At 38.1% G+C, this 16446-nt stretch overlaps 1 protein-coding gene across 1 annotated transcript in view; it reads right to left on the minus strand.

The window, feature by feature from the left end:
* Positions 1 to 4035: 4035 nt before the first annotated feature.
* Positions 4036 to 16446, minus strand: part of emc2 (ER membrane protein complex subunit 2) — a gene marked incomplete in the record, with an annotated part of 47778 nt that continues 35367 nt past the window's right edge. Inside the window, 1 exon segment of the mRNA XM_014020054.1 lies at positions 4036 to 4557. Within this exon segment, the coding sequence (XP_013875508.1) occupies positions 4471 to 4557 (87 nt within the window).

The following is a 16446-nucleotide window of genomic DNA, read 5'->3' on the forward strand; positions in this document are numbered from 1 at the left end:
CCATCTTGTATAATATCTCTTTTCCTTGCCTCTCGGTACACAAATTCCGTCTCCGGGAACTTTAAGAAGCGAATCAGAACTGCTCTGCTCTGGTTTGGTTTCCCGGAGGCTAGTGTGCGGTGTACCCGCTCCAGTGTGAATGATTTGTCCGGTGCAAGCTCCAGCCATTTCGGTAGCATGTTGCTAATAAAGTCAAAAAATGTTTGTCTTCCCTCTGCTCCTTCTCAAATGCCAAAGACACGCAGGTTCTTCCGTCTACCTCGGTTTTCCAGGTCATCTGTTTTAGCCTCAAGGAGCAGGATTCGTTTCATTGCCGAAGTCAGTGATGTTTCGGCTTTTTCGAGCGAGCTTTCTACTTAGGCAATGCGGGCCTCGGCCTCCTCCATATGAGCCGCCTGGTTTAATAGGTCTTGTTTTACCTCTGACACTTTAGCCTCTAGCGCAGTCATAGCGCTCGCCATCCCAGTCAGTCTTTCATTTATGCTATCCAGCTTGACTCCAAAATCCGACCGGAGTGATTTTAGCTCTTTCAGCACTTCAGCTACGCTAGCCATATTAGTGTCGTCACTGCACGTTGGACTCGGTGTTGTTTTGTTGGCTGTCTTGCGTCTTTTTGAAAAGATTTCGCACTTATTAACAGCTTTTGCAAGGGTTTTAAAAGGAAATTTCGAACACTATCCTTGGAGCTATTTACCATGCTGCCATCTCGGATCTCGGTCACGTGACCCCCTCCAAGGCAGGAATTTTATTTCGTTTGGCGTGTCCTGAAGGGGATAAAGCTTTTCTAATTAAATTAGGTCATGCTTCACTAACCTAAAACCACTGTACAAATGGCCTGCAGTGTGAACGTAGCAGACATGTCATGTTGTTTTACTAAACTATTTAGCTGTGGCTGCAGTGTAGCTTGCCATCATCAGTGTGTGTATGATTAAAGTGTAAAGTGCTTTGGAGTCCAACAGGACTTGATAAAGCTCTATACAAGTTAAGGCCATTTCTGATTCAGAGCAGACTTGTTAGTTGATAAGAGTGTTGTTAATATGTTTTTTTATATTAACAAAGTGTTTTTTGTTTTTCCTTTCCAGACATGGTAATAAAGCAGTTTCCAAACACCCAACCTCAGTGTCTGAAGCAAGTGCCCTCATTCGCAGAAAACAAGACCAACTCAAATAAAACTGACAGATCCCCTGTTCCTTGAAGGACAAATTGTGAAGTGTTTTGTTTAAACGTTTGGTTTAAACGGTTTTAGGCTGTGTTTTTAATGTAAAGTTTGGAATGAAATGCACTTTAGTTATTTCTGCATGATTTGTTAGTTGTTTTTAAAGCAGAAACCTTAAAAGTGGCCTTCTTACAGTATGTGATTTATGTAAATAGTGTACTTTTCAATACTACTGGCTACGTAAAATAATTTTACAGATTTTATTTAGTTTAATGTTTCAATCAATATTTCAAACATGCTGCTGTGCCTTTTAATGTACAGAAAATTTATTTTGTAATCTAAAAGATATTAAAATTTTTGAAGACATCTGAATGTTTTAAAATACATTTTAATGTCTTTTTTATTGTGCTAAAAGAGCATCTTGAATAGTTTTATAAAGCTTCAGAGTATCTTAATAGTTGCTCTTGGAGTATATAAACAGTGCATTTATAATGATCTGACAGTCGAATTAAAATACGTTGAAAATACATTTATGTAAAGCTTAAAATATATTTAAAGTGTTCTTCAAGTATAGCACAAAGTGTATTTTAGATATATTTTAAATATGTATATTTAAGCTAAATTAAATATACTTAAAGTGGTTCCATTTTAACACAATTAAGTACACTAAAATATATTGCAAGTATCCTAAAGTTGAGTTTAAGTATTAGTTAAAAGATTAGTTAATATTCTTTAAGTTGTTCCAAAATAACACATTTAATATACACTTAGTACAATACAATTAAAATGCAATAAATACATCAAGATAAAGTACAGCTTAAGTATACTTCTTTTTCACCTGGGGTATCCTTCCCCTAAACCATGATGGTGAACAATCTTTATTTTCAGGTCATTTGGAAGTTGTTTGGAGACTCCCATGCTGCGACTCTTCAGAGAAGATGCAAAGAGAAAAACTTACAATTGCCCCCCTTAAATACCCTTTCTCATAATTGAAGTCACCTGTGTATAGAGGTCAAGGGTCACTGAACTTACCAAACTAAATTTTAGTTCCAATAATTAGTTTTAAAGGTTTTGAAATCAATTAAATGACAACAATGCCCAAATTTAAGCACCTGCCTAATTTTAAACAATTGCACACTTTCTGTAAATCATATAAACTTCATTTCACTTCTCAAACATGTTTGCCTCCTATATGATATAGTTCACTGATTTATTTTATCCAAACAATCAATGATTTATAAAGATAAATCAGGAAAATTAACAAGGCTGCCCAAACTTTCGCACCCCACTGTAGTTCTATACCTCCATGGTTGTAACTCACTCCTTAAAGGACAGAAATTAGAACATGTGGCATCCACATGGGTGATTGGGCATGGCATCCTTAATTCATTCCTCCACTTCTTGTTTGGATCTTGCACAAACCATGTTCCTTCCAGCTACAGTATTTCTTTCATGAAATAAAAGCTTATGCAAGACCAAAAAAGCTTAACTTATAACTTGACATGAAGCCTCCAGAATGATGCCTAAAACGTTGACTGATCCCAATGCAGCAGTGACCTCTGCAAAAATTAAATTAATTAATTAGTCCATCAAAATACAGTACATTTAAGGTATTTCACTGCTGGTGGTGCAATCTGAGTTTCCTCTAGAAACCATAAATAGCTTTAAGAAAAAAAAATCTGATGACCAATTCAGATCGTTACCAAAAAAAGCTGATCATGCATGTACATCTTCCTGCTTACATGTGGTGTGACAGAATGGGAGCATAAACAAAATGAGCTAAACATTGATGTAACCCAACTTGGTGGCTCAAGTACAGTATATAACCATATACTGCAATATGCAGATCTTAGCAGCCTGAACTTGTCTGATTTTCTAAATGTATTTTCAGCTGTCAATTGACCTTAATCAGAAATAATTAATAAAGTTATTACAATTTGTGCAAATAAATTAATACATGCAGCATGATTGAGAATACTGGTCTACAACTTTTGGTTGTGGTACTGTCACGTCTTAAGGTGTAGAGAATATCCAATTGTCTTAGACAAATGTTTCAATTATTGCCAACAAACTCTAAGAAGTGACACTGTGAGTCATTGTTTAATCTGAAATGCTGAAGCAACGGTGCTGTTACTACTTTTATTTTAAGCATATTATTTACAGAGTTCAAAATGAACTACATTTGCCTGGTGGCTGTTGCTCACTTCCAGCAGGACGTTTCCATTGTTGTGAGCGCAACTAAACTGCAGATGGCACTATTGCTTCAGATTGACTGACACTGACACTAACATATTGAGATGTTTAAGACTCCTATCAAATCAAAATCCAGCTTTAGTCTCTTTGGTAACTTTAGTCCTTTTTCACAAGTTTGTAGGCCCTACATGGTCTTGCAATAAATATAGCAATAATTACATGTAAATGACTTCCTAAAATATATTTCAAATCAGATGGCTTTTATTCTGCAACTTCAAAAAGGTCTTTCCCGCCTCTAAAAACACTTAATCAGTTCATGTTTGAACCTTGCCTGGCTTTCATTGGTTCTGCTAAACTAGTAAGGCAAATCAAATAGAAGCAACCTCCTCAGTTTACTTTAAAGGTGTCTCTTTCCCATAAACCACCTCTCTTCCCAGGTTCAAGAACAGAATTGTCTAATTACATTAGGCCTTTGAAAACAGTTTGATCTTAAGAGTACTGTTGTTGATTCAGTTGACATTCACAGCCAATTAACATGAAATTTTTTCTGACAAAAAGACTTCCTTCTTTTATGTATATAATTCATACATTTTAGTGGAAATTCAAGTAATGCCAGTTTATTTACATGATTACTTTCATCAATTTAAAGAATCATATTTAATTGTACAATCACATAGGCAAACTGGTGACTTTTAAAAGTTTATTAGTTCAATTTACAAACAGCATGGACACAAAAAAATGACAGGAGAGAGTTCCACATTGTCTTTTGTAAGGAGCATTTATTATACAACTTTTTCTGTCACATTGTTTTAGCTTATTACAGTTAATGGGACATCAGTCACTAACAAGATCTTATGACTGAGATGCGACAGTATGGCTCTGTCTGATTGGTTTGCATCGGGTTAGGACTGCCTAGAGTTTGGTTAAGTTTTTTGTGTAGGTTATAAATGTCTCAAATTTTTTATGTCAAAATCAAACCCTTACAGAAAACTAAAAAAGGGATTGTGATCAACAACAACAAAATCAATTTAAAAGCAAGTTTTGGACAAACTGCAATGACTTCTGGAGCTGCCATGTTTCTCGAACTTAAGAGGGCAGAAGAAATGTGTGGCTAGAAATATCTAAGACATGGTGATCTGCATGGACTCCAACATCTCCTCCACTGCCTTCATGGAACATTTGTTCTCCTTGGTTCCACGACCTGCCAGCTGTTTGTCAGTAGAAGGTGAGAAGCAGAGAAACACAAACCAGAATGAGAAGAGGATCTCATTAGACTTTTCAGCAAGCTGAAGTAATAAAATCCAAATACACTTAAAAGGATAAACGATTAGTTGTAACATCAGACTTTATTTAATAAACATAAATTTTAACTGTAAAATAAAGACTKTAAAAATACTGTAGGMTGTTTAGTTTTTATAATTTTTAAACTAAAAGCTTAAAAATATATTACACGGACAGGGCCATTTTATTTACACGCAAAGCATTCTGGGTAAATGATGAAGTAGATAGGTCATCAGTGCGAGGCTGCTAGCGAGCTATATCCACACTGAAGATTAATCTTGGACAATATCTGATGATCGGCTCTTTTAAATGAAACCAGAGAGCGTTGACAGAGAGGAGAAGGTAGAAATGACTCAGCCTGCAACTGAAAATATGGATGGAGGACAGAGCTGCTTCATGGAAGAAGAACCTCAGCTTAGCATGTTAGCTTTAGCCCCGACGCTATCACCATATGTATGTATTAGCTCAGTGCTACACATTCTCCTCTCGTCACTGAGGTCCTCCATCCACATGACAGAGAGGGGAATGCAAAAATGGCTCAACTTGCAACTGAAAAATGGATGGAGGACCTCAGTTTAGCTTGTTTGTTGCGCTAGTGCTGAGCTAATACATATAAGGCAATATAGTGTCGGGGCTAGCGCAAAGGCTAACAGGCTAAGCTGAGGTGGTTCTTCCATGAAGCAGCTCTGTTGTCCTCCATCCACATTTTCAGTTATAAGCTGACCTCTCTGTCAGCGAGAGAAGGTCTGTGAGTCGATCGTCTGATATTGTCCAAGATTAACCTTCAGAGTGGATATAGCTCGCTCACATCGAGGACCTGTCCACGTCATCATTTACCCAGAATACTTTGTGTGTAAATAAAATGGCCCTGTCTGTGTTAAAATATTTTTTTTAAAAATTACAAAACTAAACAGCTACAGTATATTTACAGTCTTTATTTTTACAGCTTAGAAATATCTCCAAACTTAGAAGAGTTGTTTCCAAAGATGATTTAGAGTTGATCATTCATGTTTTTGTGTCCTCTCGTTTAAACTATTGTAATAGCCTTTTCTCCTGTCTTAATAAGGAGTTGTCTCGTTTACAGCTGGTACAAAATGCAGCAGCAAGGGAGTTGACCCGCACCAACAGAAGGGTTCATATTGCCCCCATTCTAAAATCACTCCATTGGCTCCCAGTGGGTTTTCGTTTTAAGTTTAAAATCCTGGTACTAACATTTAAAGCTCTCCGTGGTCAGGCTCCCTTATATGTTAAATCCCTGTTGTGTCCATATTTACCCTCTCGAGGGCTGAGGTCATCAGATCAGAATCGTTTGACAGTCCCCTTTGCTCACTTTAAGTCTAGAGGTGATCGCTCCTTCCAGGCCGTCGCTCCAAGGCTCTGGAATGATCTTCCACTCTCAATACGTGCACTTGATTCTGTGGTTGCCTTTAAGAGCAAACTTAAAACTTTTCTTTTTATGAAGCCTTTTAACAATTCCAGTGTGTTATCTGTTTCTTAGCTAGTGTTTTATGTTTTTGCTGATGTTTTTATTTTACCTTTCTGTATAACTTTGCACCTTTGTAAAGCACTTTGTGACCCTCTGTGTCTGTGAAAGGTGCTATATAAATAAACTTTTACTTACTTACTTTATTTTACAGTTAAAATATTTTTTATCAAATAAAGTCTAATGTTACAACTAATCAGGGATCACTTTAAACTCTGCCTCACAAAAGCAGTGATAGCCTCAGCCACTAAAAGAGGAAAAATATTCTTGTCCATGTTTGAATCCGGAAGGCTAGAAGCTAAAATAATTGGAGAGAAAAGTGGTCATTAAAATTGACAAATAGGTCATGCGAAGTAAGAAATTATTTCTAATTAAAGATATTTTGTTTAAGTGTTTTGTAAGTGCCATTTTTAATGGCAGTGTGCTTGGAGACTTTCAGTTTTAGTCCATTTCCATGGCCTCTAGTACACAAGTACATAACACTCTGATGTCAGAACTATAACTAGACAGTTTCAAAGGAAGTGCCGCATATCATAATCTACATATGTGTACAAGATAACTCAAGCATAAACATACAGGCACATGCTTTTTCTACCCAATTTAATTCTACACCGGGTAAGGCATTCCCTCAAAAATGGGACACTCGACTTCCTCAACTTTAGGCAAGAAGCCAAAAATATACCAAAGGATCTGTCCAAAATGAATCTCCCAGGTCCAAAATACACCTTTATGCAATCCTTTCAGAACAGCTGAATATTGAGTATAGAACTTTGTAGAAAACATAAAAACTAAACTGATTTGCAAATGATTTAAAACCACATTTAACATGCTGTGATATCATTCAACATTACTGGTGATGATCCATGTACAAGTTAGTTGGGCATTAGCTATTACTAGCTAATATCTATGTAGATGTCTGGCTTTAAAATTTAAGTAGAAAATGTCATTTTTTGTGCACAGCCTGTACATTGTACGTATGAATAATACATCAGGATGCAAAATAAATTGATTGATCTTTTACCCTTGCTGACTAGAGCTGAAATCTGACGTGCTCAATAGTTGTGATTACACCTAAAATATTTAAACATTTCATGACTAAAAACCTGTTGTACACTCACTCAATGGTAGAACCACTCTACATACTTCTAAACATTTAATTTTTAAGTTGGCTTAAAGTATGTGTTAAACAAACATAATAAAATATAAAACACACAAAGACAAGTTGTTGTGTTGGGAGTTGCCATAGTTTCAAATACTGAAATTATTAACAGATTCCACTCACCACTATTGAATGGAAATGTGTCTGAGTGGAAATTGAAGTTGAGTAGATGGAAAAAAAAACACCATTACGGACATATTACCAACTAATCCCTTAAGCATCAATGTTTTTTTCGGCTAGCAAATTATTAATACATTTTGAATTACTTTTAAAATATTACAAAACTTTGCATTTTTTTATATTTTACATTTAACTTGGTATTTTTCTGAGCTGTATGAGACACTGACACCTGTGTTTCTTTCAGTTCCATTTTTTCCGACAGTGTTTGCATCTTAGGAGTGTTTCTGAAAGCAACAATCTGTTCAATGAACTCCAGTCTTGACCAAAGAATGGCACATTGTTCTTTTTATAAAATTACAGGCAATTTTTCCCTATTCTATTTTTTGCGTTACAAAACAGGTCTTTATTCTTTTTTCAAAGCTTTTCTTAATTTGACACATTTTTTTCAACCTTTAGTCCTGCTCAGACGTATTCAAACAGGAACTAAGAGCAATCTTAATCTAGCCCAAACTGTATTTCAATGGCAAAAGTTTTTCCTTTCTTGTTTGCTAAAATACAACTTAGCTTGGCTAAGGTATACAACTGGCCATGTAATTTCTAAGTGTGACTCATACTTCTAAATTTATAGTGAATATGCGTGTGTGAAATGGTATAGCTATAATGATCAGAGCATTTAATTGCTTTGCCATCTAATGCACCATTAGCCTAGGTCTTGTAGTCAATTATCTCCTCAGCCTGAGGTGAGACCACCACATTAACTCCTGCCCTATTCTACAACAGCAGGAGCAGACCAGACAGCTCCACTTCTATTTAAAGAATCTGATAATAGAGTCATGAGGCAGTGGAAGCCTGAGGTCTGTGACAGAGGAGCTAAGCAGAGAATTTGTTTAGAACGTTGGGGCAGGAGGGCAAGCCATGAAGCATAGCATTAAAGCACCCCTTGCACCTGTGAACCACACATCTTATAGGTCTTTTACATGTCAGCCATCTTCATCAAGTTAAAGAATGTTCTCCAGTCAGGTCATGACCTTTAGCTGACATCTGCTTGCCACTTGTGCACACCTGCCCATTCTTTTCTTAACACAGAGGTATGACAATCACCAGGTACTAGATCTAATAAAACTAGACAACTGACATGAGCAACAATTTTAAGGGGCCATCAATCAGCCAGCACAAACTCACAGCAGCTTGCAGCTGTCTAATCTCTGTTCCCTGTTAAGATCTCAGAAGTCATTTAACCAGAGGTGGGACTGAAGAAATAAATGAGGCAACCTCACACCTTATCAATTACCTTGTCTCACATGGCACACACAATAAATGTGCGTAGTTGTTGCAAGCCATGCATGCACAAACTGAAAAAGTCTATATTTACAACCTCCCCATTATGAAGTCACTTAACCAAACAGGAATTGAAGCTGAGAATAACAGCACAGGTTTCATAAAACAATACAAAGGTTAAAGGGATCCCCGATTAGTTGTGACATTAGACTTTATTTGATAAACATATATTTTAACTGTAAAATAAAGACTGTAAAAATACTGTAGGCTGTTTAGTTTTGTAAATTTTTAAAAATATATTTTAACACTGATTGAACCATTTTATTTACACAAAACACTCTGGGTAAATGATGACATGGATAGGTCATCGGTTCGGGGCTGCTAGCGAGCTGTATCCACCCTGAAGGTTAAACTTGGACAATATCTGATGATTGGCTCTTTTAACTGAAACCAGAAAGCACTGACAGAGAGGAGAAGGACTCAGCCTGTAACTGAAAATGTGAATGGAGGACAACAGAGCTGCTTCATGGAAGAAGAACCTCAGCTCAGCCTGTTAGCCTTTGCGTTAGCGCCGATGCTATACTGCCTTATATATGTATTGCTCGGTGCTAGCGCGACAAACTAACAAGCTAAGCTGAGGTCCTCCATCCATATTTTCAGTTGCAGGCTGTCATTTTTGCATTCCACTCTCTGTCATATGGACGGAGGACCTCAGTGACAAGAGGAGAATGTGTAGCACTGAGCTAATACATATATGTGGTGATAGCGTCGAGGCTAACACTAAAGCTAATAGGCTAAGCTGGGGTTGCAGACTGAGTCATTTCTACCTGCTCTCTGTTAACGCTCTCTGGTTTCATTTAAAAGAGCCAATCGTCAGATATTGTCCAAGATTAAACTTCAGGGTGGATATAGCTCGCTAGCAGCCTCGCACCGATGACCTATCCACGTCATCATTTACCCAGAATGCTTTGTGTGTAAATAAAATGGCCCCGTCTGTGTAGTATATTTCCAGAATCAGAATCGTTTATTGTCATTCAACATCAAGATGCAATGCAGAACGAAATTTGCAGTTTAGAACATCCATCCGGAGAAACACACACACATGACAAACATGGGGGAACGAATGTCCAGGGTCTTTTGCAACCTAGTACGCTACCTTTGCAGTTTAGAACACACACACAAAAGGAAGGGTGAGTTAAAAAAAGAGCTTTGATCCTGTGTTTTATATAGAAACACACAAACATATGCTAAAAAAACTACTCTGCATAGAGTAAGTCAGCTAAGGAGGGGAGGGGGGTGGTGGGTCAAAACACATGGTATGGGGAGGGGGGAGGGGTTCAGCGGAGCCGGTGACAATTCAAGTTCAAGTTCAATTTATTTATATAGCGCCAAGTCACAACATACGTTGTCTCAGGGCACTGTACATAAAAAGAACAATCTAAAGAAGAAACCAGCAGGCTGCGTTGAATCGCTTCAACACAGTCTCCCATCCTGAGCAAACGGTGGAGAGGAAAAACTCCCTGCTAATTAGGAAGAAACCTCCAGCAGAACCAGGCTCAGGACAGGCGGTCATCTGCCTCGACCGGCTGGTTGGGGGACAGGAAAGAGACACAGGTAAACACAGAAGAACTGGTCCAGGTGCACCTTCTTCTGGAAGAGACAAATAAAAAACATGATTTAAATAATTACAATAAACATGTAGAGATGAGAGACTAAAGACAATAGCAGAGTGAAGAAATGTGCTCAGTTTGTGCTCCAGCAGTCTAAGTCTATAGCAGCAGAAATGAACAATAATTCAGGAAACCTAAGTCTAACTATAGGATTTATCAAAAAGGAAAGTCTTCAGTCTAATCTTAAAAGTAGACAGAGTGTCAGCCTCATGGACAGAAACTGGAAGTTGATTCCATTAGAGAGGAGCTTGATAAGTGAAAGCTCTGCCTCCCATTCTACTTTTAGAAACTCGAAGAACCAAAAGTAACCCTGCAGTCTGAGAGCGAAGTGCTCTGTTAGGAAAGTTTGGAACAATAAGATGTTTAATACACTGCTCAAAAAAATAAAGGGAACACTACTGCTCAAAAAATAAAGGGAACACTTAAACAAGGCACGCCAACTCCCGATCTTAATCAATGAAATATTCGCATTGAGTACTTTGTTCTGTACGTGTGTTGTTTGTGTTACCTTAATTTTTTTGAGCAGTAGTGTTCCCTTTATTTTTTTTAAGCAGTGTATATGATAGTGCTTGGTTGTTAAGAGCTTTGTTAGGAGTAATACTTTAAATTCTATTCTAAATTTGACAGGGAGCCAGTGGAGAGAAACTACAACTGGAGAAATATGATCTCTCCTTCCAACTCTCATTAAAACTCTAGCAGCAGCATTTTGGATTAACTGAAGACTTCTTAAAGAGTTTTTTGGATGCCCGGATAATAAAGAATTATAGTTATCCAGTCTAGACGTGAAAAATGCATGAATCAGTTTTTCTGCATCATTTTTGGACAAAATATTTCTAATTTTAGAATATTACGCAGGTGGAAGAAGGTGGTCCTGGTAACATTTTTAAGGTGGGGATTAAAAGACATTTCCTCATCAAAAATAACACCAAGGTTCTTTATATTAGAACTGGAGGCCAGATTAATGCCATCCAGAGGAGGTGAAAGGCTATAAAGTTGATCCCTAAGATGTTCAGGTCCAAAAACCATAACCTCTGTCTTATCTGAGTTTAGAAGCAGACAGTAAAAAGTCATCCATGTTTTTATGTCTGTAAGACATGCCTGTAGTTTAAGTAACTGGTTGGATTCATCAGGTTTCGTAGATAAATATAACCGAGTATCATCGGCATAACAACGGAAATTTATCCCATGCTGTTTAATAACTTTACCTAATGGAAGCATACATAAAGTGAAGAGGATTGGTCCAAGCACTGAACCCTGAGGAACTCCATAACTAACTCTGGCGTAAGAATAAGATTCATTATTAATATTAACAAAATGAAATCTATCAGTTAAATAAGATTCAAACCATTTTAGAGCTGTTACTGTAATCCCAATATCAAGCTAAAGTCTATGTAATAAAATACTGTGATCAACTGTAACAAATGCAGCACTGAGATCTAACAGGACAAGAATGGACACAAGTCCACTGTCTGAGGCCATGAGAATATCGTTAGTAACTTTCACCAGTGCTGTTTCTGTGCTATGCTGAGCTCTAAACCCTGACTGAAACTCTTCAAATAGATTATTTCTATCCAGATGTTCACATAATTGATTTGCAACTATTTTCTCAAGAATTTTTGAGATGAATGGGAGATTAGATATAGGTCTATAGTTGGCCAGAACTCCTGAATCAAGATCAAGTTTCTTAAGTAGAGGTTTAATTACAGCAATCTTAAAGCTCTGCGGCACACAACCATTCATTAAAGATAAATTAAGTACATCTAAAATATAAATATTAATTAAGGGAAATGCTTCTTTGAACAGTCTGGCTGGGATAGGCTCTAGCAGACATGTTGATGGTTTGGATGAAGCTATTATTTTAGATAATTCAGAGAGCTCAACAGGACAAAAACTGTCCAGACAAATCAGGTTCTAGTGACACTAAAGTTGCCTCATCTGACAGAGAATCAGAGACAGTAGCAGGAAGTTTGGCATGAATTTTATTCCTTAATAAAATTATTTTATCTGTAAAGAATCTAGTGAAGTCATCACTACTTAAAGTTATGGGGATACATGGCTCAAAAGAGATAGGACTTTTCATTAGTCTAGCTACAGTACAGAACAGAAACCTAGGATTGTTTTTATTCTCTTCTATTAAAAATGAATAATATACAGTTCTAGCTTTACAAAGGGCTTGCTTATATGTTAGCAGGCTTTCTCTCCAGGATAAATAAGAATCTTCTATGTTAGTGGAGCGCCATTTTCTCTCTAGTTTTCTAGATGCCTGCTTTAAAGAACATAACTCTGAATTAAACCAAGGAGTCGGCTTCCTCCGATCGATAATTTTCTTTTTTAGTGGAGCAATTTCATCAAGAGAGGTTTGAATTAAAGTTGTAATATTATCAACAAGACCATCTAAGTTACTGTTCTCTGTTACATTATTCTGTAAGACAGAGGAAAATAAAGATGGAAGAGATTCTTTAAATTTAGCTACATCATTCTCTGATAAACATCTACTATAATTAAATTTACTCTCAGTAGCTATAAAGTTAGCTAATGTAAACTCAAAGGTTATAAAAAAATGGTCAGAGAGAACAGAATTGTGAGGACATTTCATTAAGTTCTTACTCTCTATACCATACGTCAGAACCAGATCAAGAGTGTGATGAAGGGAGTGAGTAGGTCTGTGGACATTTTGAGTAAAACCAATTGACTCAATTAAATTACTAAAAGCTATATTTAAGCTAACACTTTCACTATCAACATGAATGTTAAAATCTCCCATTATTATAATTTTATCAGTATTTAATAATAAATCAGTCAGAAAATCTGAAAACTCTGATAAAAACTGAGAATAAGGGCCTGGTGGACGATAACAGCTAGTAGTAGTGGTTTTTCTGATTACCATTTTGGATGAGAAAGACTGAGGGACAACGACTCAAATGAATTATGACTAATATTAGATTTAGCATTAGTTAATAGTTCTGGCTTACAAACTGCAGCTACTCCACCATCACAACCTGATGTTCTAGGAGCATGAAAATTTTAATAATTAACTGCAGTGGATTCATTTATACTAACAAAATCTTCCTGTTGTAACCAGGTTTCAGTAAGACAGAATAAATCAATATGATGATCAATTATCAGATCATTCAATAACAGACTTAGAAGAAAGAGATCTAATATTTAATAAACCACACCTAATAGTTTTATTGTTTTGTTCTGGTAAAGTAACTGTGTTTGTTTTTATAAGATTTTTATCATTTATTTTTCTAGAGCTTTTATATTTATTTAATTTGGTCTGTGGGGCTGACACAATGTTAATGGGGGTTTGGGTAGGTAATAAAGGAGAAGCAGCAGAGATGTGTGTAAGACTACAACTCTGCTTCCTAGTATGGACCCTGGATTGTCAATAAGTTCTGTGGTCAGCAAAGGCAGCTAAATTCATAGAAAGGAGAGTGGCTCCAGTCAGGGTGGGATGGATGCCATCTCTCCGCACCAGACCAGGTTCCCCCCAGAAAAAACTCCAGTTATCTATGTAGCCGATGTTGTTTTCAGAACACCACTTAGATGCCCAGTGGTTAAATGAAGACATGCGACTAAACATATCATAGCTAGACAGGGTGGGAAGGGGGGCAGAAAAAAAAAAAACTACAGTCTGACATTGTCTTTGCAAAGTGACAGACCGAAGCAATGTTAATTTTAGTAACCTCCGATTGACGTAACCAAGTGTCATTTCCACTGACGTGAATCACAACTGTACTGTACCTAGCTAGCATTAGCATTAGCTAGTAGCTTCAGATAGGATTCTATGTCGCCCACTTTGGCTCCTGGAATACATTTAATCATGGCCGTTGGAGTCCCTAGATCCACGTTACGGTTTATGGAGCTGCCAGAAACCAGGGTCTGTTTCTCGACCGGAGTGTCGCTGAGTGGGGAGAAGCGATTTGAAACAAGAACGGGTTGACGGTCGGGAGATTTAGCTTTAGCACTGTGCTTTTTCCAAGCCATCACTTAGCTACTACCTCGGGGTGCCAGCCTCACAGGCTCCACCGAGGGACCGCTAACAGGAGAGGCTACTCTCGGCGGCTCCATGCTAGCCTGCCTAGCTGCTGGCTTCTCAACAACGCGAAGCCGAGCTTCTAATTCAGACAGCCTCGCCTCTAAAGCCGCCATTAGTCCACATTTAATACAAATGTTGCCATCACCAAAGGAGGCAGGGGAGTGACTAAACATCTCACAGACAGAGCAAAGGAAAGCTGAGCTTGGAGAAGAAGTAGCCATGATGTTAAGCAAACATTAGCGAGGGCTACAAGATCCCGAAAAACACAAATAAAACCAAGAGGTGTTGAAAAATAAAAGATGTTTTAAGCACAGTCCCAATAAGAAGAAACCATATTAAGAGTGATTTAGGACTAGAAGTAAAACAGTGCAAAGGAAGATAACCCAGTGAGTTAAAGAAATTCCCAAACAAACAAACAAATTGCCAAGCACCGGCAGCAAAGCAGAAAATGAAACAATACGATACCCACGTCTACCCTCACACTGTCTCCTGAAAATAGGAGCAGGTGTACGGAGAAGACGGTTTTGTAAACTCTAAAGTTTTGTGGGGCTTGTTAACGGAGCAGTCTTTCACTGTCAGCGTCTCAGGATAGTACTCGTGTTGGAACCGATCAGAAGACCTCCAGAGTCCAAACAAGTTATCAGTCAAAGCACAAGTCACTAGAGTTCAGTTCTCTGTCTCCACCCAATGTGGCAGTTCTGTCTCCACCCAATGTGGCCTTCAGACCGGTCCAGTCACGGGTGAAGCGGGTGTGGATTTGGCGGGGGGGGGGGGTGCCAAGGCTTCCTTCTCACGTATCATTCCAGGGTGGTTTTGTCAGCTTGCGACCAAGGTCAGGAGCTGCAGGGATCCAATGATAAACATAACTGTTTAAGGCAAGCAGCCTGATTTCATTGCTTTGAGTCTTAACTGCGCCTCTGTGTTGTGAAAAATGCCAATATTCCAGATTCGGTTACCTACTTGCCTCTCACCGTGTGAAACTTCACCCAGGTGTAGCCTCACTCCTCACGGGCACGCTGCTGAACTGAACCTCATCAGAACCACATCCAGTTTGTGACTTATATCCCCCAGCATCTGAGTCTGTGCATTTCCAGTACGGGAGATCCCATCCAAGGTCCTGACAGCTTATCACAGGCCCGGACTGCTGTCAGGATCGTTTTATTTTCCGATAAATCAGGACTCCCCCACAGCCGATCAGCAGGAATCCGATTATCATAAATCCAAATATAAACAAATCTTCAATGTCCTTGATGGAAAGCGGGACCAGGCAGACGAGGTTCCACCCCCAGGACCCAGAGACTCTGCCCACTGCGACAGTTCCACCGGGACAGCTGCGCTCCCCTCGCTCCAATCTCAGTGTGGAAAAAAATAGTGTCAATTGCATTCAGAGACCAGTTGACCAAATCCATTATTCCTTTGTTATTGAATGATGGGTAGAAGAAAGGCTTGACACAGCTGCAAAGCATGGAAAGAGGGACAGGTTCGCGAGAGAGAGCAAAAAGCGTCCGACTACTCTGAAGGCCAAACAGAAAAAATTTTTAAACTTTTAGTTTAAAAATTATAAAAACTAAACAGCCTACAGTATTTTTACAGTCTTTATTTTACAGATAAAATATATGTTTATCAAATAAAGTCAAATCCTAGAACTAATCGGGGATCCCTTTAACAACTTTAAGTTGTCATAAACCCTTTAAGTTTTCTTCTCGGACTAAATAGATTTTCCCCAAGATGTATGACAAGTATAATATTACGAATTTAAAAATGAGGAAGGCAAATAAGTTTATTTTTAAAAAAATGTTTGCTTAAGTTAACTGGTTAGCATTCATCATTTTAATCATAAAGAACTGTGTAAGACTTATGCTGCGTTCACACCGAACGCGATTTCAGCTTCAAAATCGCATCCAATGCTTCAAGTTGGACGCTTGTGCACTTTGAGGTCAGACGCAGGTCAGCTCTTGAAGCGCTGCACGGCAAGAGCCTCCCCGCCCCTCCCTCCTCTGTCGGCTAATGTCGGACCAGGAAGTGGCTTTGCTTTATTTACAGAGAGCAAGAGCATGTCACGTT

Source organism: Austrofundulus limnaeus, unplaced genomic scaffold (genome assembly GCF_001266775.1).
Source record: "Austrofundulus limnaeus strain Quisiro unplaced genomic scaffold, Austrofundulus_limnaeus-1.0 Scaffold238, whole genome shotgun sequence".
NCBI classification, from domain to species: Eukaryota; Metazoa; Chordata; class Actinopteri; order Cyprinodontiformes; family Rivulidae; genus Austrofundulus; species Austrofundulus limnaeus.